At 35.9% G+C, this 23987-nt stretch overlaps 1 protein-coding gene across 4 annotated transcripts in view; it reads right to left on the bottom strand.

The window, feature by feature from the left end:
• Positions 1–1485: 1485 nt before the first annotated feature.
• LOC110448436 overlaps positions 1486–23987 on the bottom strand; it is a 34908-nt gene continuing 12406 nt past the window's right edge. For 3 of the 4 annotated variants that reach the window (XM_021494676.1, XM_021494678.1, XM_021494677.1), the window contains exons 7-16: positions 22725–22797; positions 21187–21303; positions 20209–20520; positions 15687–18387; positions 12752–12867; positions 11669–11811; positions 9721–9859; positions 8959–9099; positions 8174–8290; positions 1486–6053 (exon numbers count right to left, since the gene is read on the bottom strand). In XM_021494676.1, coding sequence (XP_021350351.1) covers positions 5958–6053; positions 8174–8290; positions 8959–9099; positions 9721–9859; positions 11669–11811; positions 12752–12867; positions 15687–18387; positions 20209–20520; positions 21187–21303; positions 22725–22797 — 3955 coding nt within the window. In that variant the 3' untranslated portion in view covers positions 1486–5957. The remainder of the gene's footprint in view (positions 6054–8173; positions 8291–8958; positions 9100–9720; positions 9860–11668; positions 11812–12751; positions 12868–15686; positions 18388–20208; positions 20521–21186; positions 21304–22724; positions 22798–23987) is intronic. The other variant, XM_021494679.1, reaches the window with a different exon arrangement.

Raw genomic sequence — 23987 nt, 5'->3', positions numbered from 1 at the left:
TGATACTGGATTTTGTGCAAGTCTACATATTGACAAAATGTAAAATAATGAAATGGGAGCAGAAAATGCATGGCCAGATTGAGGTTCAAACCTGGGACCCTGCAAACTCTAGATTGACACTCTACCAATTGAGCTACCTGGTCCTAGGCGACTGACCCAGTCCAGTTCTGCTACATTATTCCCTCCTTTTTCTAAGTGTTTGCCCCTGAAGACAACTATTTATAGCCCAGGTTTGGTTGCCCCCTTGCCAATGTTTTTTTCCCTGCATTTCTGAAAATGTGCATGGGCATTCTGAATCTGGTCAATTTAATGTGCAAGTAAAATAGACAAAATTTAGTAGTTTTTACTTTCATTGAATCCAATTTGATTAGAAATTGAATTATTTTCGTATCATCCTGCTTTTTATATAATGTGGTCATGGCATAATTCTTGACATCTGGTAATCAAAGCTTCCTTTAAAATCAGCCTTTCAGATTGCAGCTTAAAGCTTGGTAGCACAGAATATGGTCTTGAACAAAGGTAGTTAATTTTCACATCAATTAAATTCCAAGGATTGCCTCTTATTGACTTGAAGTGTTATTACTCAAATTGAATAAAAACAGAAATAGGCACCATAACCTCCCAGACAATTATATGCACCATCACCAGTGACCTTCATTCTTGATAAGATACTTCATATAAGTGTTGATCACTGTTCATGTTTCAGGGTCCTGGTATAAAGGTTAAAGGTCTATTACTATATACGAAATATTTGTCACTTGTTTTTCTCCTTTCTAGTTAGTTGGTTATCAGGGTTTAACATCCTATTAACAGCTAAGGTCATATAAGGTGGTGCCTCCATGTGTGTTGTGTGTGCATGTATGTGTGTTAGAGGCAGGGTCCACACCTTCCTACTGTAAAAATAAGTTTTCATGGTGAATCTTGTGCCCAGCACCATCATCTTTGGTACATTAAATGTTTAACAAAATTGATGTTATTGTCACAGTAACAAAGAGATAATGCAATGGTGATGCTTTCAGAATAAAAGCCCATGTAAGCTGTCTTTTCCCGAGGTAGGTAAAGACTTGTTGATCTTTTCCCTAGCGAAAAATGGGGATGCACCTGTGAAGTTTGGGGGGGGGGGGGGGGAATATTTTTTCCAGACCAGTCAAATATTTTGTCGATTTCAATGAAAATTAATACCTGTGAATTGCAACTGCTTTTTAGGGAGTTATGTCCCTTGATTTACTTGGACTAACACAGCCATTTGGTATGCTTCCCAGAAAGTATACATACTTCATAATCACTGGAGGAAAGCATTTTTTTCTATGTATTGATCTAAACATCTCCTGTTGTTTGCGACATGCTCATCAGGAGAGATAAAATAATGAATAAAATTCAAGGCCGCTGTGTAAAACCTTTAAGAAGTGTTTAAAGACATTTTTAAAGTCTTTGGATAACGGACTTTTGAGGAAAATATTTCAATGAAAATTTCAACAAAGTATATATAACTTCAATGACAAGTTTTATTGCAAACAAGTATCATTTGAAACAAGTTAATATGATGTTACATGTATATACATCCTGTATACTTCAAATAATACCAAGGAGTAACCAACACAATGAAGTACCACTTAACTCTGAAGGCCAGTGTTTAACTATCGAACACTCTTCATCCTAATAAAATGTTTCTCACACAAACTTACGTACACAATAAAGAGAAATACACACACAAAACGGAAATTTCTTCAGAGCTAAAAGATTTTTCATCATGATAATTATTTAAAGGAACACAAGTGGTTTAAAAAAAAAAGGTTTTCGGACAAAGAATTATTACATTATGTATTTACATTTATAAAACACATATGAAACATTTTTATAATTGTAAGAAAATGCTGACACAGACAAGTAAGATCAAATTCATCGCATGAATGAATCTACAATGTATGTACATAATACATGTATAGTCACAAAAAGAGTTGTGTAACAAGTTTCTACAGAAAACTGACAAAACCATTGACTTGATGATACCTTCAAATAAAAGTAATCTGACCTGTTATCACTGACTAGATATTTCTGATTGCCATTACTAATGTTTGTGACGAGGTGATTAGGACCATACTATTGTATGGACTCTTTCCGGACATTGAAAAAGATAGCAAAAATAAATGTATCATGGGAACAAGAGGTTCCATGGAGGATATTGGCACTTTTTTGGCAGCCATCTTTTTCTTCTCAGCAAGCTTAAAGTGAAACATGCAAAACTAGAAAAAAAAGAAAGGGCCTACAAATAAAAATTGAGCAAGATATGTACTTAAAATTCCAAAAAATAACCAAAGCAATCTAAATTGTTCTTGTGATCAGTTTCAAAATAAAACATGCACAACAACCAAGGAGAACTTGCACATGAAATTTGTTAAAGATCTGTCTAATACTTCTATAGAGGTAGTGATAACAAAAAATGTTTAAACATCAAATTAACTGTCCTATTAAAGTTTATTTACTTACAGTAATTGCACAGTAGTTAATTTGTCAAAACTAGACCCAGAGAGATTTCAATTTCTGGGAGTTATTTTTTTCTTCCGATAAGCAGCTTGAAGCAAGAAAATGAAATGTATGCAAAAGAAAAGAAAAGGAACAACCTACACATGAGGTTGGAAAAAGATCTGTAACTTTCTTTCTCAAAAGAAATAGTGATAACAAACTTCATCATTGAGAGGGTACAAGGTACTCCCCAACCAAAGTTGACAGATCAAAACAATTTGCAAAATCATTATCCTAAGACAAATGTGACTGGAAACGTCTGGCATGTCTGAAATAACTTTCTGGAGTGGTACAACATGATTGTCACAACCTGTTTTAGTTCTATCATCCCGATGGGTCTGTATAGAGCATGCTCTTTATTTACGCATGATCTCTTAAGATTTCACATTTACACTAACTAAACATATAAGATTAACAACCAGCCGACAAGATATATGTTCATGTCTTCACAAGCTTGAAATGTAATGTAAATAACTCAAATATCAACAGTTTTCCCACTGATACATCTGTCATGACATTTTCTAGGTTTTTTATCTTTTTGTTTTGGTGTGAAAGGAATTTGCATGTAAAAAAAATATAACAAATTATACGAATTTTGAACTTGAGGCTGTTCCATTAAAACATGGTATGGGACAAGGGATAAGCAACTTAAGCAAGGTTGACATCCGTAAATACTGTCTATCAATAGTTAATGTTAATATCTGTTAACCTTGATGTACAGCTCAGAGTCTGCAAAACCAACACCATCCACAATATCTACAATCAAATGGTGATGGCAGTACATTGTATTTATCGTACCCATATACTACTAACTAGGGCCTGATAATCTCTTCTTATCTTCACATTGGTGTTATCACATGGTCAAATTTATCACTCAATATACTCGGAAAACATGCTAAAAAATAAAACACATTTGGTACCTTTTCTTCCATCACTGTCGAGCATACCAATAGTTTTCTTCCTTTTAATCTGAGTCATTGAGTTCATATGCATATTGACTGTAACAAGTTAATTTTGTTTGTTTGTATTGGGACGTCCCTAGCTGTATATATTTAACCCTTGATGCTTTCTTGGTTGAGTCCGACACTCCAGCAGTGTACATTTAAATGAATTCAGATGTGGTACGACACACTAAAGACATCCTCCAGTATATATCCCCTTGTGACTCTTCTCTCAAATAAAACTAAACTACCATTACTGTCAGCTGATAGCTTAACAAATGAAGTTTGTTGAAGTTTTATTTACTTTTTATCCTATCCTGCGGGTGGTATGTACCAGTCCATCATTAGGTAAACATAATCTACATAGCAACATTTTTGCATCGAGTCTGACAACATGTTTCATATTAAAGTCATTCACCCCTGAAATTTCATAATGATCTATTCCAACCTTTGAAATGGAAGAGTTCAAATGTGTCTTCAGGGCTGGGTGAATGAGTTAAAGGCACTAACCAGCAGTATACTACATAACTGATTTGTAATAGAGTAAAAATAACCCGACCATATTTGTTAAATGCCAATCCCCATCATAAACATTTTAATGGAACAGCCCTAAGGATAAATATTGAAAATGCACTACTGTAAAAATACAAGCTATTAAACAAAATGATTATTAGGATAAAAACAGTAGTATAAATGTGTACAAAAATAAACAGAGAAAATAGCAACTACAATAAAGCAAAATGCATAGAAACAACAAATATATACATTTATAACAAATATCATCCGTAGTAATAATGAAACAGTTTTGCAACATAATTTTCAAGTGGCTGAACACATTATATTAAAAACAAAAATAATAATAATTAGCATTTCGTATTGAACACATAATTATTTAGTAAACAACAGATCTAACTTAACCTGAGACATTAAATCTGATTGAACACAACAGGATACTCAACAGATCTGACTTGTTGTCAATAAATCTCTAAATGAACACATATCTTAATCAATATCAACCCACATTCAAACCTATGTTATATACAGTGACTTGTTAAGAAGTTGAGAGACCTTTAGTATATTATGCAAGTTGGTTTCAAACGAGGGGAGATAATCCTCCTAATGAAAACCGCTATCTTAATAATATCCGATATGTTATAAAGAACCTTTTTAGAAGGGAAGGTCTAGAAACAGGTAACATTAGGCAAGTTGCCTCTGATTAAAAAAAAAACATTATAAAAGACAGTTTTGTCCTGGTATTTCAAATATTTATCTTCACACATGACAAGTAATCTTGTGTCTGTACTGATGCTTCAGACAGGTTAGAATAGTTTATGTATACACTATACAGCACTGGCACTAACATTTTATTTGATTTCCTACTTTGAAACGTATACATGGGAAGTTCCAAGTTCAGAACTAACAACCTTTAGATCTTACATTAATATAAAATTTTAATCCGTTATAATAATCAATTATGAATTTTTAATTGATCCGAAGGCCTGCAGCGTTCCATGGAAAAGAGAAAAAGAACGGAAAGTGTTAAGTAGTTATACTTAATAACAGTAAACATTACAAAATATTCTTTAACTTGATTATGATTACATATGAAATATATATTAGTCTAACCAGCTATGTGAAAATGCACAGTACATCTCTCAAGACAAAGTAAGCCTTGAAAATTCATTTATCTTAAATATATACCCCCCAAAAATTGCAATTGTTGAAGATTTATTCTTTTCAAACATTTTTGAAATTTAAAATTTATTGAAACATACATTATTTATTATCTAACCCACGATAAAAGATTGTCAGCTTACCTTAAAGCTACATTTTAACAAAACTGTCTTTTGTATGATAACGAACATGTTTATATTTAAATGTAATTTCATACTTAAGTTACATGAATGAATACCGATGTATATACATGTTTGTATGTGAATCGAAGACGACAAGATTATTTGAATGCAAAAAATATAAACTTGGATAACACAGACAAATCACAAACATTTTATCATTAAAAGCATATTCGGCAGTATTTGTTCCCATCATCACAAAAAGCACTAGAATGGGCGACACACCCTGTGGCCTACTCTAGTCACAAGAAACTGAACAGACTCTTTAACAATTAAAAATTAAAGTTCACACCATGTTGGCATGTCTACATTTTCATTTGATTACAAATTCCTATATAACCAATATTTCTTATTTACCACACCCACAAAATAAAATTGCTTTTCGATCAAATTTCCATTCGTGAATTAACACACATCCACTGTTTCTAAAGGAATGAGGGTTCCACTTGTAGACCCTTCAATTCCCACATCAGTCACTGAGATTGTGGTAAGTTTATACCCGTTGCCATGGTGCCAGATGATCATAACGGAAGTATCGGTCAAAAACTTCTGTGACAGTAACAAGATTCCAGTGAATTTCAAAGTCGCAGGATTTTCTAATGAGTTATGGTCCATTTCAGATAACATTATCAAGGTCAGGTCACTTGCCGAGCCGTGGAAACTCCTCTGGGAACAGGGCGAGGCGTCGACAGTTTGGACATGTTCTCTCCTGGCCAAATACCCACTGCTTGATACACTGGAGGAAACAAACTCAAACATTTAGTCTTATGCTTTGTAAGCATATTATATTTACAGTCAATTTTTAATCTGTTAGTCAGTTAACTTCTGAAAGCTTCTACTAGTTAATTTTTCCATTTCTGTCATTATGATCTCATATCTGGTAGCTTGTAAAAAATACTCTTATGTGTTATAAATTCATCAGAGGATAATGTGATATAATGAGAATCAACATTTAACAGATCCATTTTTTTTAAAATTCAAAATAAATTATTTAAGTTGGAAACTAAGGTGATGTGCATGTGTTTGACTTTTTAAGAAATTTGGTTTAAAACACTTAATGTTAATTTTTCCCATGTCATAACATGACAAACCTTAGCCTGTGAAGGACAAGTGCTTGGTGTAAGCCAATGTATGAAAATGAACCATCAGGTCCATTAAATGAACAAGGGGCCCATGGGCCTTAACAGTCACCTGATATATTTATACAGAGAGTTGATTTTGTTATTAACATGAACAGAAATATTATTCAAAGTGACAAAAAACAATTAAACCACCTTATTCAATATCTAGCTTACAGATTTCAGACTAAAAAGTATTTGAAACTAGCACCTCTGATTCTAAACAAGGAAAATGAAGAAATTTTAGCACACTGACTCCTTTGAGCCCCACCCTACAGCCCTTGGGGGTAGGGCTGGCTCAAAATTTTCAAAGTATCAAACTGTCAACTCAAGGTTATAATTCCAATCAAGTTATTAACATGTAATATTCAAAGTATCATTTGCCATTATAAACCATAATAAATTTTGCCCCCCCCCCCCCCTTCCCCAGGGGGGAAAACGTGAGACCCTAGGGTCATAAACCTTAAGACCCTTCCATCTATGAAGAGTATTTGATTCTACCATATCTGGGTCTTGAGAAGAAGATTTTTGAAATTTCAGTAAATTCGACCCTTTTTGGCCCCACCCATCAGCCCCTGGGGGTCAGTCAGGGCTGATATGTGCTTATTATCAAACTGCTACCTAATACTGATAATGCTAACCCAAATTGAATTACTTCCAATGGAAATTAAACAAATGTTGGTCCAAAATGTGATTTCCCTATATAAACTATAGTAAAGTTTACCCCCTCCCCAGGGGGAAACGTGAGACCCCAGGGTCAAGAAATTCACAATTTCGGTAAAGCACCTTAAGACCCTTCCATCTATGAAGAGTATTTGATTCTACCATATCTGGGTCTTGAGAAGAAGATTTTTGAAATTTCAGTCAATTCAACCCTTTTTGGCCCCACCCATCAGCCCCTGGGGGTCAGTCAGGGCTCATAGGTGCATACTATCAAACTGCTACCTAATACTGATAATGCTAACCCAAATTGAATTACTTCCAATGGAAATTAAACAAATGTTGGTCCGAAATGTGATTTCCCTATATAAACTATAGTAAAGTTTACCCCCTCCCCAGGGGGAAACGTGAGACCCCAGGGTCAAGAAATTCACAATTTTGGTAAAGCACCTTAAGACCCTTCCATATATGAAGAGTATTTGATTCTACCATATCTGGGTCTTGAAAAGAAGATTTTTGAAATTTTAGTCAATTTGACCCTTTTTGGCCCGCCCCTCAGGCCCCTGGGGATTGGGACTAAACCGGACACTATTTTTGTTGACCTTTGTCCATGGAAGGTCCCTGCAAAATTTCATTGAATATGGTTCAGAGGTTTTGGAGAAGAAGTCGAAAATGTAAATTGTTTACGGACGCACAACAGACGACGACGGACAAAAGGCGATCGCAATAGGTCACTTGAGACTTTGTCTCAGGTGACCTAAAAATTACTATTGTTTCATAATGTAAACATGTACAGGTGATTTGTACATGTGATATATTGGGCAAAAGGAAATCCTATAAATTCAAGATACAAAGTACATGTATTTTAGAAAATAAACAGAAAACTGAAGATTTTATACAACAAAAAGTTTAAAGTGTTTAAAATATCTTATTTGATAAAATATACTACCCTCCTCCATATTTTTTTTTAAATATTGCTCAGATTCTTCAAGCATATATATAACGTGATGTCATAATCAACTAATTTGAAAGGAGTTTCTTATACAATATACACGATGCAAAATCACATCCTACTTACATCTGAATGGAAGACATGGCCACACTCAAGAGTTTTGATCTCCTCCATGATGAGAGCATCATGACAAATAACACAGATCTCCTCTTCATCGTCCATCAACGGCAAATCTTTGGATGGCTGTAAAAACATAGACAATATACTCATTGATCCTATATTATATCCCTGTAATTTGGTATTTTGAGGATTGTGAACAAGTACAGAAAATGTAATCCCAAAATGTATTCCCTATTGAAACCGATAAATGAAGAGATTCTGCCTATTTTTACTGGATATAAACTTACACTACACCTGAAACTTGTTAATGTTTTATTTCCACTGGTATAGTATAACACTGCACTGTTTATCATGCAATTTGTTAGCTGGAATGTAAATTGATATAAAGTTTGATTTCAGTAATGTTCAATGTTGTTTTCGTTGTGTTTACGTTCAACTGAAAGCTATGATCATTTAAGGACATGCCAGGTTTTGGTGGTGGAGGAAAACCAGAGTACCCGGAGAAAACCCACCGACCTGGGGAGAATACCTGCCCCATGCAGGCCTCGAACCTGTGACCCAGTGATGGAGGCTAAGCCACTCGCCCACTTGTGAAAAGTCTGTGTTGGCAATGAAACTGATAATTGTCTGAAATATCAACCAGTATGAGTTAAGTTTAGTTTTATTGAATACTTTGTTAGCTATGTATTTTTTAAAAATTTAAATCTGTAAATGAACATTTCTCTAAACAAATGGATCTTACAATTGTGATCAGCTGACAAAAGTCTGTGAATACATCAACATGACAGTACCTGGATCACACTCATGGACAATGGCTTGAAGTTAAATGTCTTCCCTGGCCCAGGCAAGGGCGCCATCCCAACAATGGGAAGGGGTACCGGCTTGTTGGCTTTCTGAGAGGTAGGGACGGGGCTTCCACCAGACGAGTGTCTCTGTTCAGGAAGAAATATGTTAACATAGAACAAATTTGCAACAAATCTTTTTGAATAATACAGTCAGACTTTATTTATCAAGACACCCTCTTTACCAGGCTAGAAGATTCTGACCCAAATGGATCTGCATAGAAAATGGAAATCTGACCCCAATGACCCCATAAACACTGACTGGATTATAGTTGGACACCAGGATACACTATAAAATGTTTGCAAGATACGAATGCCTCCAGCTCCATGCAAAAGTGGGTATTTGAAAATTTCAATGAATAGTTCTGTCAACCTTGAAACTCTGAAATACATACTCACTCTTAAGTATTCTCATTCTTGACCATCGTATAAAGTTTGATAAAAATTTCCTAAGAAACTAACTTTCTTGAGTGATGTCATTACCATGTAACTGGTCTTAAATTTGTATAAAAGCAATGGTGCCTTTGGCCTTTACCTTTGAATGGAACCCTGATATACAAACTCATTCAAGGTATTGTCATAACTGATCTTTGCTACTTGGATCTAACTCCATATGCCGCCCCCGACAACTTTTCTCAAGAAACACTGGCTCCCAGTGATGAGATGCTTTACTATGTCTTCGTGCTCGTGTATTTATTACTTCTGAGTTACCTGTTTTGGGTCTGTCTGGTAGTAGTGTCGCTTACTGATAAAGATTTGTCTCGACAAGTCAATTATCTGCTTCATATTCATTCCACTGAGTCCCTTGGTTTCATTTCTCACTTCTGTGATCAACTGAATTATCCGTTCCCTGGAAATAAATATGTATTGCTGTGACCATTAGGTTTAATGATTTGTCACATGATGCCATCAAACCAAGCGACTACATTGTACATACATAGGAAACCAGCAATGTTCACTTAACTTGTAATTTGTCTTAGCAAAACAAAAGGCACATATATAACTCGCTTTCACTAGATATTTGTTCTGTACAGTAAAACAGGGTGATTAATTATGTGGAGTGTTACAATGATCATGAACAAATTTCTTACCAGGGGACATAAATATGAAATAAGCTTTAATTCATAATAACTGTCATAGTCAATATGTTTTATTGTCTTTAAATAATAGAATCCATTACCTCTCTAAGTAAGGGTACACCAGAGATTTTTTTTTAACCTAATGGGAAATATTCTTCATTGTCTAACCTGAGGCTTTCTTCAATGTCTAAACTGAGGCTTTTAAGAGCCACAAGCTGAGAGTTGAAATTTCTGAAAAATGTTCTTTACCCAGTGTATCAGACAATTATTTTGTTCTCCTAATTATCATATCTAATGACATGTTCAAAAACAAGAGTACCGCGGGGCGGAACAATATACGCCCGTCGAATGCCATGTAGTGTTATATATACTTTCTTACATTGAAATAAGATCTGCATCATTCTAAGAGTGGTTAGCTGACATGCTGACATATAAAAAATGTTGGAGAAAATCTCTGGACAAAAAATCAATTACTGAAATGAACAAAGGGCAATAACTACGCAAAAATCAAAATTCTTTTCATGGAGACACAACTTCATATCATGATTACAATGTATACCAAATTTCAAAGAGATCCGTTGAAAAATGAAGGAGGAGATTGCCGGACAAAAACTTAATACCAAAATAAACAAAAGGCAATAACTTTTGCAAAAATTATCGAATTAAAATTCTTTTCAAGGAAACAACACATCAACATATCTTGATTATTTAGCCTACTTAGTTTCAAAGAAATCCGTCAAAAAATGTAGGAGATCTCCGGCCAAAAAATCAAATACTGAAATGAACAAAGGGCAATAACTTTTGGAAAAATTGTTGAATCGAAATTCTTTTAATGGAGAGACACAACAACATATCATGATTATAATATAAACCAAGTTTCAAAGAGATCGGTCGGAAAATGTAGGAGGAGATTGCCGGACAAACAAAAGTTTTACAGACGGACGACGCTATACCATAGTACTCCCGTCAAATTTGACGGGCGTATAACAACAGATTTCTGTTTTCTTTCCAGGTTTTGCACTATTTATCTCCAATAGAAAGCTAATTTTGATGTCATGCTTTATGACATCAGAGTTGATGCAGAAGGTTGGTTGGCGCAGTGTATAACGCACTCGCCTTTCACCAAGGCGGCTGGGTTCCAATTACCAATATGACGTGAAAAGGTATGGGGTTTTCTGCCCGGTCACATGGGTTTTCTCTGGATACTCCAGTTTCCTCAAACATTTAAACCCGACCCCCCCCCCCCCCCCCCGTGTTAACATCCAGGCCAACAAGAGTGATTAATATGAAGAAGACATTTCTGTGAATATAGTGTGCACCTTGAGAGATTTAGTGATACACTCTCTACACAAATTGAAGTTAAAAAAAAAGTCACATATCTCCATAATGGTATAGCATATCGGAGAACATGACGGTGACATAAATATCATAACGAGTTACAAGTGCTGTACCATTAGCAATATAGTTTAGTCAGGGAACACATTGGGCTTCTTGCAGAGTATTGACTTTCTGAGTTATTAAACCAGACAGATCTTATCAAAAATAATCACCGACATCATAGAATAGCCACGTTCACCTACCTGCTGAGTGTAGAGAAGACTTCCGACATCTTGGTGATCAACTTTTCAAAATTATTGCTTTTCGACGAAGACACATCTGAACCTGACTTCCGCCTAGGTCGCTCAGCTTCAGTTCTCTTCTTCTCCTTTTTCTTTTTGCTAACCTGCCAATGGATATAGTTTGATAACATTTAAAGATCATCCTGACTAAATTATATCACATTTAATGCAGACGTGTCACACTTTCACAACACCCTGTGCATGTGATGACTTATAAAAGTTTAACTCGTCGTACCATCGATGTAGGTCAATGATTTTTGTTTACCGGGTACCAATTATTTTTTGCTTTAATTCCAAAGCTTGAAATGATTGTCTAAGTTGCAGTAATCCATTGTATTTATAAATGCTTCAGTTTAAAACTGATGTACAAATTATATAATAACTTTAAGAAGGGATTATTAAATGTCATAATATAAAACCTTAAGATCTTGATCAATTGGGTGTTTTTTTTCATTTGAAAACTTGGTGATCAAATAGTCCAGGGCAGGGTTGGGCAATGATATTGCAGTATTTGAGCAATGATATTGCAGTATTGCAGTACCAATATATTGCAATATTTGTCTATATTATTGCAATATGATTATGAAATGGCAATATCTTACTGAATGTTTTCAATTAATTGTTTGGGGGTTTGAACAAAGTTATGAACTAATTGTGTTGCAACATTAAGATTAAAAAAGTTTTATCCAAATGCAGCATGCTTGGTTTGATGTCTACCAAAGCTCAATATAATTTTCCAATTTTCATTAATTACCCGATGCTCGCTTGGTATTTTCTACTGGTGTTTAAAATCATTATAAATGTACTAAATTCTAGGGTTACAATATATAGTGATACATTGCAATATTGCAATATATTGCCAAATGAAAATTGCTAGCAATACCCAATATCCCTAGTCAAGGTGCCAGGTGATCTATATATGATGGTTACAATTTTAGCGATTTAATCAGCCTTTCAACAACTTTAAAATTCAAAACAATGCTCAATTTGACATGTATAAGAATAATTCATTATAAATGTTGCACAACTTAATGTGTTATTTACCTGGTGCCAACTCTCGCCTTCCCCATCAGAAATATTGTCTAGATCACCAGTCGTCTTTAGCCCCTTTGAAGCGAGAGGTATGACGGACATTCCTGATGTCCCCTCTTTGTTCATACCTGTGAAATACGGCGTGGTCAATTGGATCAATTTTAATTTAGAGAAATAATTCTAACTCAACCTATTTTCACATATAAACTCATTCACTACTGTAGACACATTTGAAGTCCTCCAATTCAAAGGTTGGAATAGTTTATTATGAAACTTCAGGGGTGAATGAGTAAAAGTTTGACATGAAGCCATTTATTTTTATTCTAATTTACTAGTTTGCATCTGTCTTGCAGTCATTTAAGAATTCATAACAATCAACTTGAAATTTGTCATTTACTGGCATCATGAATAAACACAGAAAAATGCACCAGTCATGCTACTTTCGCCAAAAGAAGATACTGTGAAATACGCTACTTTTATGGTGCATTGAATTTCATTGATATTAATCAAAGTTGTTACAAACCATTTTGTGACCAGAATATATAATTGAACAAAGTGAATGTACCGGTACCTGCCTAGTCAGAAGTGACCCTAGACTTGAGATATTTTACCAGATAAATGTCTTATCTTTCTGTAAAGTCTGGTGTTAGCACCAGAGGAAGCTCTGTCTAGGTAAGTGTATCCAACAACATACACACACAGATCATTTGTTATAGTTCAGATGTATTTTCTGTCTATTGATACACCTTTTAGAAGAAATATGTATCTCTAGATCAAATGCTTGGAAAAATTTCCCACATTTATTCATTTCCTCAGACATACTAAATTTTGCAAGAAAACAGAAATCAACAGCTCAACAAAAGTACTTAATTCGCAGTATCTGTTCTGAGGTAAAAACTCCACTGACATTGACCACTGTTATCAATTGTAACCATTCTCTTTACATACAATAAGTGATGGATTTTCAATTTGACAACACTGACAGGCACAATCAAAATCAACACCATTATGGCATACAGGAAAGTTCTTTGGTTTTAAAATATTGTTGAGTCCCAATTTCATCAGAACACCTGGAATTTTCAACTATTATGGGGTGGGTTTTTTTGTGATTAGAGAATCATTCACTTTTTCAGATTCTTTATTAACTTACAGCATTAACCTCATCAGTACAGTTAATTAGGTACATTCGCTCTGAAAAAATATGGATAATCTTTATTGAAATTTTATCAAACCATAAGTATCACTTTTATATATGTAGTGTTAAGCTTTTCATTAGATAGAATTTTCCATTCCATGAAAGTTGAGATTCTGGACAGCAGGAATTCAAATACTTATCAAAGCAATAAAATGTATCACACTTGCCAAGTCTCCTTACTTTTTTCATTTTTCATGCTATTACTTTTTTTTTTAAATTGTGAAATCAAAAGAATTCTATAGTCCTTTATCTAGCTTTTTGCTCAAATTTGATTATATTAAAAACATTGCATAGCATAAACTCCTGCATTTTACGTCATTATTTAGTCAAACAGTGGTTACTTAAGGACACTGTACTTTTAAGGCATTCATAGATTTTACCACACTTTCTCCCCATGATTTTTTTTTGAAAGGTTGACAAGCATGAAGCATTTTTCATATCATGATAATATATATATATATAATTAGATAAATGGAAATTAGTTACGAATACATATATGGATCATTCAATCCATGAAAGCCAAGACATGTTTAAAACACATAAATAAAAAAATATTAAGCTTCAAGCAAAGATCTACATACACAATGGTAAACTGAATGTGTACCATGTAAATATATATATATATATGATACAAGATCTTAGAATTTGTACTCCGTCAATGGTGGTACACATACATGTACAGTTCACCATTGACAAGAGTGCAAATTCTTAGACCTTATATCAAATACACATCAGACGCTTTCATTCCCAGGAATGTAGGATAGTGAAATTCCACAGACATTTTTAAACTAAATAAAACCTGAAGCCAAGCGTTTTGCCTTAACTTGGAAGAGCGGAATTTCTTTAGCCTATCTAGATCTCCAGGGCAGGAAAGAGAACTCTTCCATTCCTGTTGCCAGAGAAAAAGCTCATCAACAATTGAGAAGCATTTTGACAGGCTATCATTTTGAAATATACAAAAGCAAATGGGCCAGTGAGATTAAGCAGACCCAATTTAGTCAAACTTTATTTGAGCAGAAAAATTATTCGCCATTTTCTGTCCCTAGGGGTGCATTATGGTCATTTATCAAAAGAACTGATCACCATGCATCAGCTATGGTTCAGAATTAAAATGGTTACAATCCATGATGCGAATAGGAGTAGGTTTTTAAATCAAAACCCAAAACTTCCCTGTTTGGCTCAACCCCTCTACACCCAGGTTGACCAAAATCTTCATTAACGAAAATATCGCTTTGCACCTTTGGTGATTTTCAACAAATTTGGTGACAATTTGAGCAGGCATATATGAAGAGTAGACTTTTAACACAATACCCCCAGTTTTCCATAGTGAACCCCATCAACATTATGACCATTGCAAGATCAAATTAAAAAAAGTCCCTTAAATTCGAGATATTAGTAGTGCTCAAAGACAAACTACAAGCTCTACAAAGCCTGGTAAATTCTAGATATTAGTACTCTAAGCCTAACTACAAGCTCTACAAAGCCTGGTAAATTCTAGATATTAGTACTCTAAGCCTAACTACAAGCTCTACAAAGCCTGGTAAATTCTATATATTAGTACTCTAAGCCAAACTACAAGCTCTACAAAGCCTGGTAAATTCTATATATTAGAACTCAAAGGCAAACTTCCAAGCTATACATTCCCTCATGCATTCTAGAAATTAGTGTTCCAGGGCTAACTACAAACTATACATGGTCCTGTGCATTCTAGATACTACTGGTACAAATCAAAGCAGGAATGGTATAAATTACCCTCTCCTACATCTTTATCAGCCGCCAAGTCAAAGCTATCCAGATTCCTGACGTCTCCTCTAGGTGTAGATCCTCCACAGGAGCTGTACAAAGACCCAGATTGGTCCCCTGTTTCTGAATCTTCGGGACTCTTGTTCCTCACCAGAACATTGTCTGTGGAAGGCTGGTTCAAATTAAGCCATTGCTCGACCTTCCGACTGTAACTAACTGTGGATGTTATGTTAGAACCTGAAGAACCCTGACCTAATCTTGGAGCATCCCACAAATCATTCTTACCTTCTGTGGTCTTCACTGTAGGCTTTTTTAAAGGCAAACCAGGAGGCATGTTAGTCTTGGACATTTCTGACATCCAAGAGGACTTTGTTTTCTCAGCTGGTCGAACTTTTCGGAAATCATGACGAAATGGTTTAGGGTCCTGATCTACCTCATTTTCCCAGTTTTCCCCGCCCACAGATTTTGGTGAAGGATTTCTGAGGGCTTCCCCGCTTGCTTTGTCACTTTCAGATGTAGGCCTCTGTCGAGAAGGTATCCTTTTTGATCTGTTGTGAGAGTGGTTGGAATGTATGGTGTACAGATCCATGTCTTTTTGAGTGGAATAATCTTGTTTTTCAAACATATCTGGGTATACAGTCGACACCTTTGGTTCATGAACCACAGGAATCTCAACACGCTTGAAATTGTCCAACAGTGATTTTGGTTTCTGGGAGAGTTTACTTTCCATAGAACTTTTGAGAACCACTGTTCTATCGTCTTCTGTCAGCTTTTGTTCATTTGGTAAAATATCTTTGGACTCATTTCCTGTCAGTTTTGTCAAATCACTGATTGTTTTCACCAAACCTTTGGCCCCTCCATCCAAATCTTTCATGCTGAAGTCTGGAATATTCTCAAACTTTTGACTGAGTGAGTTGTCAGTGTCTGTCAAACTTGCCAATCCTGGTGGCCGGCGAGGTACCACACTTGCATTGTTCGTCAAACAAGGTTCATCAATCACAGATTGCTGCTTCGTGATAACCTCACTTTGGGAAATGTCACCATTTGGCACTTTAGATTTTGGATATGTACGTAGTTTGTAAGAATCTTCTTTCCTCTGACTCTCTGAGCTTGAATTATTGCTGCTAGAATTTGCTGCCTGTGGGGTTGTATCATCTGCATCTTTATTTGGAGCTGTGTTTTTGCTGGCATCTATGTAGTTCTGTAAAACCAGAGTCTGTTGCGCACCAACCGTTTCAAGCCACACAGGATCAGTGGCCATTTGCGGGTAAGCCTGTCGTAGTTGATTAATCACAGCCTGGTAAAGATCAGGGTCGACGGATGGCCCATTAACTTTACCCGAAGGTTTAGTAGTTTGAATAGTGCTTGTGACAGGACAAGATGGTGCACTTGAAGATGGTACAGACGAGCTTCCTTTCATTTGTCCTTGTACTGCTGTGGAATGTATCTGTTCAGGTATATTTAAAGGTTGTCCGGATGGATTTGATGTTTGTCCAAGTGGGACTGAAGATTTGTTTGGAATAGGTACTGATGAGGTGTTCATTTGACCAGCTGTTGAAGAGACATCACCCTGTCTAGATAACAAACCCAGGGATGGAGAAGTCTGAGGTGATTGAAAAAGTGGATTGCCCTGGTATACTGATGTGGGAATCTTCGCCATAGGTTGTGGCTGAGGTAGAAGCGATGTTCTCACTACAGGGTAGGACAGTATACTGGGCTGGACAGGAAGAACCTGGGAATATGGAATAATGCTTGGCTGGATTTGCCGGACAAGGGGGTAAGGAGGTAAGCTTGGTGAAGGTTGACGAATCTGCATGTAGGGCGTTACATTTGCTTGATGAACCTGGGAGAGCAGCGCCACCCCTTGTTGCCCAGGAATGATTCTGGGTGTGGCCAATAGGGGATTTCCAGTCATCAATTGGGCTAGCTGAGATGCTACATTCTGTCTGTTGGAAGTTTGGACCTGGTTTGTGATAATGCTTCTTGAATGTGTCATATTGCAGGAAGACACTGGAATATGCGAGACAGGTAAAGGGGTATGTACACTTGAGACTGTTGTTGGTCCATTTGAGGATGTGGTAATGCTGCTCGTTTGTGTCTTTATAGTAACACCTGGTGGTCCACTTGAGAATGTGGTAATGCTGCTGCAAGGTGTTCCTGTGACAATAGTCGGAACACTTGAGAATGTGGTAAGGCTATTGTCTTGAGCTGCAGTGACTCTTGTCGGTCCATTTGGGAATGTGGTTAAGCTACTGTCTTGTGGTGCAGTGACACTGACACTTGTTGGTCCATTTGAGAATGTGGTAAATTTAGTGTTTTGCGTTACAGAGAGACTTGTTGAAAGAGCAGGTCTATTTAAATCTTCAGCAAAGAGAGGGTCACTTGACAACACCTTTCTCGAATCTTTTGAAACTGACATAGGACCTTTGTTGAAAGTCTGTGAAACGATCTCCATAGCAGCACTTGACCCTCCCTTACACAACACCTGACTGTTAGCGTAATTATCTGATTGCACAATGATTTCCTTCTTCACACGGTCGGAAGCTGGATCACCTCCACTTCGTGTTGTATTATCAGTTACGTGAAGTGGTTTGAGTGGTGGAGTTTTCGGAAATTCGGGGAGGGAGACATCATCATCAATATCATCCATATTCATCACTGGTGCCTGGTCAGCTTTTGGATTGGTGACATCTGTGATCTCTGTTTTAACCTGTAAAACCAATAACAAATCATTTCAACATTTCAGATAATAAAAAGCCTTCTAGGTTAGTTGGAACAAGTACTAATTGTGCAGTCCCCTAATACCCCTATATACCAATTTTCATAAAAATCAAACAATATCTAAATTTTAAACAATCAGAAGCCTGAATGGTTGCTATGAGGTTGCTATGGCAACGAAACCTATAAGGTTGAATTCGCAGTCCCCTAATACTCATATTACCAATTTTAATCAAAATCGAACAATAACTACCCCATAGTCGCAAAGATGCATCAGAAAAATGATCGCAATGCCTTTATACATACTAAATTTGAGTGAAATTGAACAATTTCTAAATTGCGACCAATTAGAAGCCTCCGTGTGGTTGCTATGGCAACGAAGGTATGCGATTGAATTTCCAGTCCTTTATAACCCCTATATATCGATTGTCATCAAAATTGAACACTTTCTAAATTTCCACCAATCAAAAGCCTCTGTGTGGTTAATATGGCAACATATCCTATGCGATTGAATCGCAGTCTCTTAATACCCCTGTAAACCAATTTTCACAAACATCAAACAATATCTAAATTTCAACCAATCAGAACCCAGTATATGGTGGCCATTTTGTCCAATTAGAAAACAAATGTCACAGTTGAGTGTGCAATGCCATATTACACATACATACTAAATATGAACGAAATCGAAAACAAACACCGAGTTTCGACCAATCATTAACCAGTATATGGCAGCCATTTTGTCTAATTAGAAAACGGATTGTCATGGTTGAGTTTGTGGTACCATCATACACTTACATGCAAAATTTGGGGAAAATATCTATAAAACATGTAAAATAGGATAGAGGATAGGTGACATTGACTATCTTTTGCGAACACCTTAAGATATTCTAAATTCTCAAAAATTTAAAAATTCATGGCGGCCATCTTGGATGGTAATCTGGAAAAACAAAAAAGTGTTTGCATATCTAGAGGCTATCAGTAATAATCCCTCGACGTTTGGCGAAGATCCGACTTATAGTTTCTGAGAAAAGTGTCGGAAAGAGGAAGACTTCGTTTGGGGCCTTAATTAAATACTGTAAAAGTAACTTCACAAGAGGATATTGATAAGTGGAAACCTGTGATTTTTGTTGTTGTTTCTTCGAATTCAGAAAACTTACATTGAGTAACTTTTTGAGTGGCCAACTGGCCATTTTTAAGATAACAGCGGGCTCTTTGCCATCATTAAATATCTTAACTAAACCATTCACTGGTAGTGTTTAAACAAGAATTTAATGGAATAAGATGCTTCAATGTATTAAGTCAGCTATATCGAACTTAGATATCGAACCTAAGTTATCATGAAATAAGATAAAAGGGACAGACATCTAGCTTTGATCTAGCTTCAAAGGAGTATCTTTTTGAGGACATAAGGGATGTCAGTACCTCATTAATGAATTATTACATATTAATTAGTTGAACAATTATATGAATGTGCAAAGCTTCATATTGATGTCCCACTTCACAAATGTCACCTGAACAGTAAAGTGGTACTGTATACCGATTTTTTTGCTGCAGTTCAATTTTTGCCTTTTTCGCCCTCTGTAATGAGAGTAAATTTTTCATTACAGAGAACATTTTTAAACAACATAATACGCAAAGTAATTAAAAAGTAATTAAATGTGAAGGACACCTGGCGAAAAAGGATCTTACCACCTTAGTGTGACAACTTGACTGGGCGAAAAATTCCTGGTATACAGTAGTTCTTTTGGAGAATTCTTTAACATTGGTTTTAATGACAAACCCCTTGAAATGAATTGTAGCGAATATTCCTTACCATCTGACAAGTTGTCTGCCCCTGTTTTCTATTTTCCATAATCTTCCCAGGTTTTGTTCCGTCAATGGATGAATCATTTCCAACAGATTTGACTGATGTAAAACTGAAAGACTGAGGTGGTTTTGGCTGGGATGCTTCAGCTCTGGACTTGGAACTCTCCTCAGATTTAGGCTGATGATAATGGACTTTACTGCTTATCTTTGCTGGATGGTTTGTCCCTAAGTCATGAAGCAAATGCTCCTCTTCGGAAGAATACGCATCCCGGATCGACCGCTTCGTACCCACGTTTGGAACAGATGGTCTCTGATTTAACTGAAAAAGAAAGCATGTTCTGATAACATAAGAATCATTAATACTTGTCAAACTTTGTTTATTATTAGGAAATTAACTTGGAATGAAAATTACCCCGAGAACCAAAGAACCACTAACATTCTATGAAACTAATTTATTTCATAATTAAAATAGTTTTCTCTCGTTCAAACTAACTGGGCTTATTAAAATTATCTGAACAACATAAATTTTGTAAAGCAGTCAGAATTTTGCAGACAGGAACAGAACTCTGTTTGAACCAAGTCGTAAGCTGGATAGTCAGCTAACCCCAGTTCAGTTAAGATGCCATTCATGAAAGTGCTACTGTTCTAAAAAGCCAAAATTAAAGAGCCTGGTTACAGGAAACCCTCGACAGGAGACTCCGCCATTTTGACCAAAATTTACCAATCTCCCTCATTCAAGTCCAAACTCACACAAACTCAAAATCTACATTCTGTGGTCAAATGACCTCCTACATACTGCAGTTGGTGTGTAGACCATGACAGGTGTGTCTGAATCAACTGAATATGTTATTGAGTTGTTTTGATGCATAAGGTAAATTTAGCAAAGCAGTTTCAGTGCACTTTCTCGCTTACGGTTTGTAGAAAGAGGGAGATAACCTTCATTAGAGTTTTCAGAGGTTGACACCTATGAACATGAAAAACCTACGTCCTTATTAACAATTCTGATGTTCTGGCCTCCTACTGGTATTGACACAGTGAATCGTGGTACTGTCTTCCAAACATTCCCCGCAAGAAGATGTGCATCATAGCTGACCACTTGATTCTGAAACGAAGGAGCATCATAACATAACCATGATTTGTCCTCCATCAGAGTGCTTACCATAGCTTTACACTAACATAGATTTAGTTGGTATCCTCCATCAGAGTGCTTACCATAGCTTTATACTAACATAGATTTAGTTGGAATCCCCCATCAGAGTGCTTACCATAGCTTTATACTAACATAGATTTAGTTGGAATCCCCCATCAGAGTGCTTACCATAGCTTTATACTAACATAGATTTAGTTGGTATCTTCCATCAGAGTGCTTACAATAGCTTTACACTAACATAGATTTAGTTGGTATCTTCCATCAGAGTGCTTACCGTAGCTTTACACTAACAAAGATTTAGTTGGTATCCTCCATCAGAGTGCTTACCATAGCTTTATACTAACGTAGATTTAGGTGGTATCCTCCATCAGAGTGCTTACCATAGCTTTATACTAACATAGATTTAGTTGGAATCCCCCATCAGAGTGCTTACCATAGCTTTATACTAACATAGATTTAGTTGGAATCCCCCATCAGAGTGCTTACCATAGCTTTATACTAACGTAGATTTAGGTGGTATCCTCCATCAGAGTGCTTACCATAGCTTTATACTAACATAGATTTAGTTCGTATCTTCCATCAGAGTGCTTACCATAGCTTTATACTAACATAGATTTAGTTGGAATCCCCCATCAGAGTGCTTACCATAGCTTTATACTAACATAGATTTAGTTGGAATCCCCCATCAGAGTGCTTACCATAGCTTTATACTAACATAGATTTAGTTCGTATCTTCCATCAGAGTGCTTACCATAGCTTTATACTAACATAGATTTAGTTGGAATCCCCCATCAGAGTGCTTACCATAGCTTTATACTAACATAGATTTAGTTGGAATCCCCCATCAGAGTGCTTACCATAGCTTTATACTAACATAGATTTAGTTCGTATCTTCCATCAGAGTGCTTACCATAGCTTTATACTAACATAGATTTAGTTGGTATCCTCCATCAGAGTGCTTGCCATAGCTTTATACTAACATAGATTTAGTTGGTATCCTCCATCAGAGTGCTTGCCATAGCTTTATACTAACATAGATTTAGTTGGTATCGTCCATCAGAGTGCTTACCATAGCTTTACACTAACATAGGTTTAGTTCGTAAAATTATGTAATAATGGTGTGAACCTTTTTTTTGGCATTTGACAATATAAGTCTGAAGTGAAATGGGAAATAAAAGGCCCAAAGTCCTTAACATTTTTTTCTTTTTCTTGATTTTCAAGAGTATGTCAAATATATATTGATATGGTATATATATATGTGATGGGCAATTGGTTTAAAAACATAACTGATAATCAGTTTGTAATTGGGAGTAGTTAACCAATTGATTGTCAACTGCATAAGCTTTTGTTTAATTAATATGTCAGAACAATACCTGTATGATGTTGAGTTCAATTTTCAGACTTGTTATCCTGTCATCCACGACCTTGTCCAGAGGCTCTCCTCTCCTACAATTGTATATCGTAAATTTATTATATTTTACATTAACTTCACAAAACTGATATCTTTCACACTGTGACAAATATCAAAAGTGATAGTTTAAATATCACTTTTTGGTATTGACCAATCATAACGGTATCTTCTATTGGCTGCATTCAAAGGCAACGACTTTTTGTTCAGATTCATATGAAGCGATGGTAGAATAAGTGGTTGTTATGGTAAATGTTTAATACACACACTTAAGTATTTACATAAATATACAATAAATAAAATTTTTATAAGCAATCATACCAGAAAATAGCAGAAAACGTCGGAATTGCGTCGAGTATCCCATTCAAAATGGCGCGCAGCCTTGTTGTCAAGCATGATGTCATTAGAATATGGCGCTAATTATTACGCTTCTGATTCCCCGCCCTTTTTTAATGCATTACATTTTTCATATTTTATGCTTTAACAAGAGGCCCAAGGGCCTTAGCGGTCACCTGAGTTATATCATAGGTACTGGTAGCTTTATTTTATTGTTTAGATGTGATGTGGAAATCAGCATGTAAACTAAGTGAAATACAATACTTGTCATGTCATCAATGGATAAAAATTTGAAAATATTGGTAAATGTTCCCTTTGGGGCCCCACCCTAGCCCCTGGGGATTGGGCAGGAATCCTAATTTTACAAAGTCAAACTCTCATTTACCCAAGATGATTCTGACTAAGTTTGAGTAATTTTCTGCTGAAAATGGATAAAATATATACCGAAAAGTGTTATTTCCCTATATAAACTATAGTAAACTTTACCGCCTCCCCAAGGGAGAATGGATAGCTTGGGGGTCCTGAAATTTATAATTTTAGTAAAGGCCCTGATGATCTTTCTTTCAACATAGAGAAAACCACTGTAGTACCTCTGAGTCTGATGGAGAAGATTTTTGAAATATTGGTTAATTTTCCCTTTGGGGCCCCGCCCTGGCCCCAGGGGTCGGGGTAGGAATCTCAATTTTACAATTTGAAACCATCTACCTCCAAGGATAATTCTCACCAAGTAAAAATAATTTCCTACAGAAAGTTGTCAAAATATACCCAAAAGTGTTATTTCCCTATATAAACTATAGTAAACTTTACCCCCTCCCCAAGGGAGAACGGATAGCTCGGGGGTCCTGAAATTTACAATTTAAGTAAAGCCCCTGATGATCTTTCTTTCCACACA

The sequence above is a fragment of the Mizuhopecten yessoensis genome, unplaced genomic scaffold, assembly GCF_002113885.1.
Source record: "Mizuhopecten yessoensis strain PY_sf001 unplaced genomic scaffold, ASM211388v2 scaffold4033, whole genome shotgun sequence".
In the NCBI taxonomy this organism is placed as follows: Eukaryota; Metazoa; Mollusca; class Bivalvia; order Pectinida; family Pectinidae; genus Mizuhopecten; species Mizuhopecten yessoensis.
Note: the sequence above shows the minus strand (reverse complement) of the source record. Positions and strands in the feature narration are given on the sequence as shown.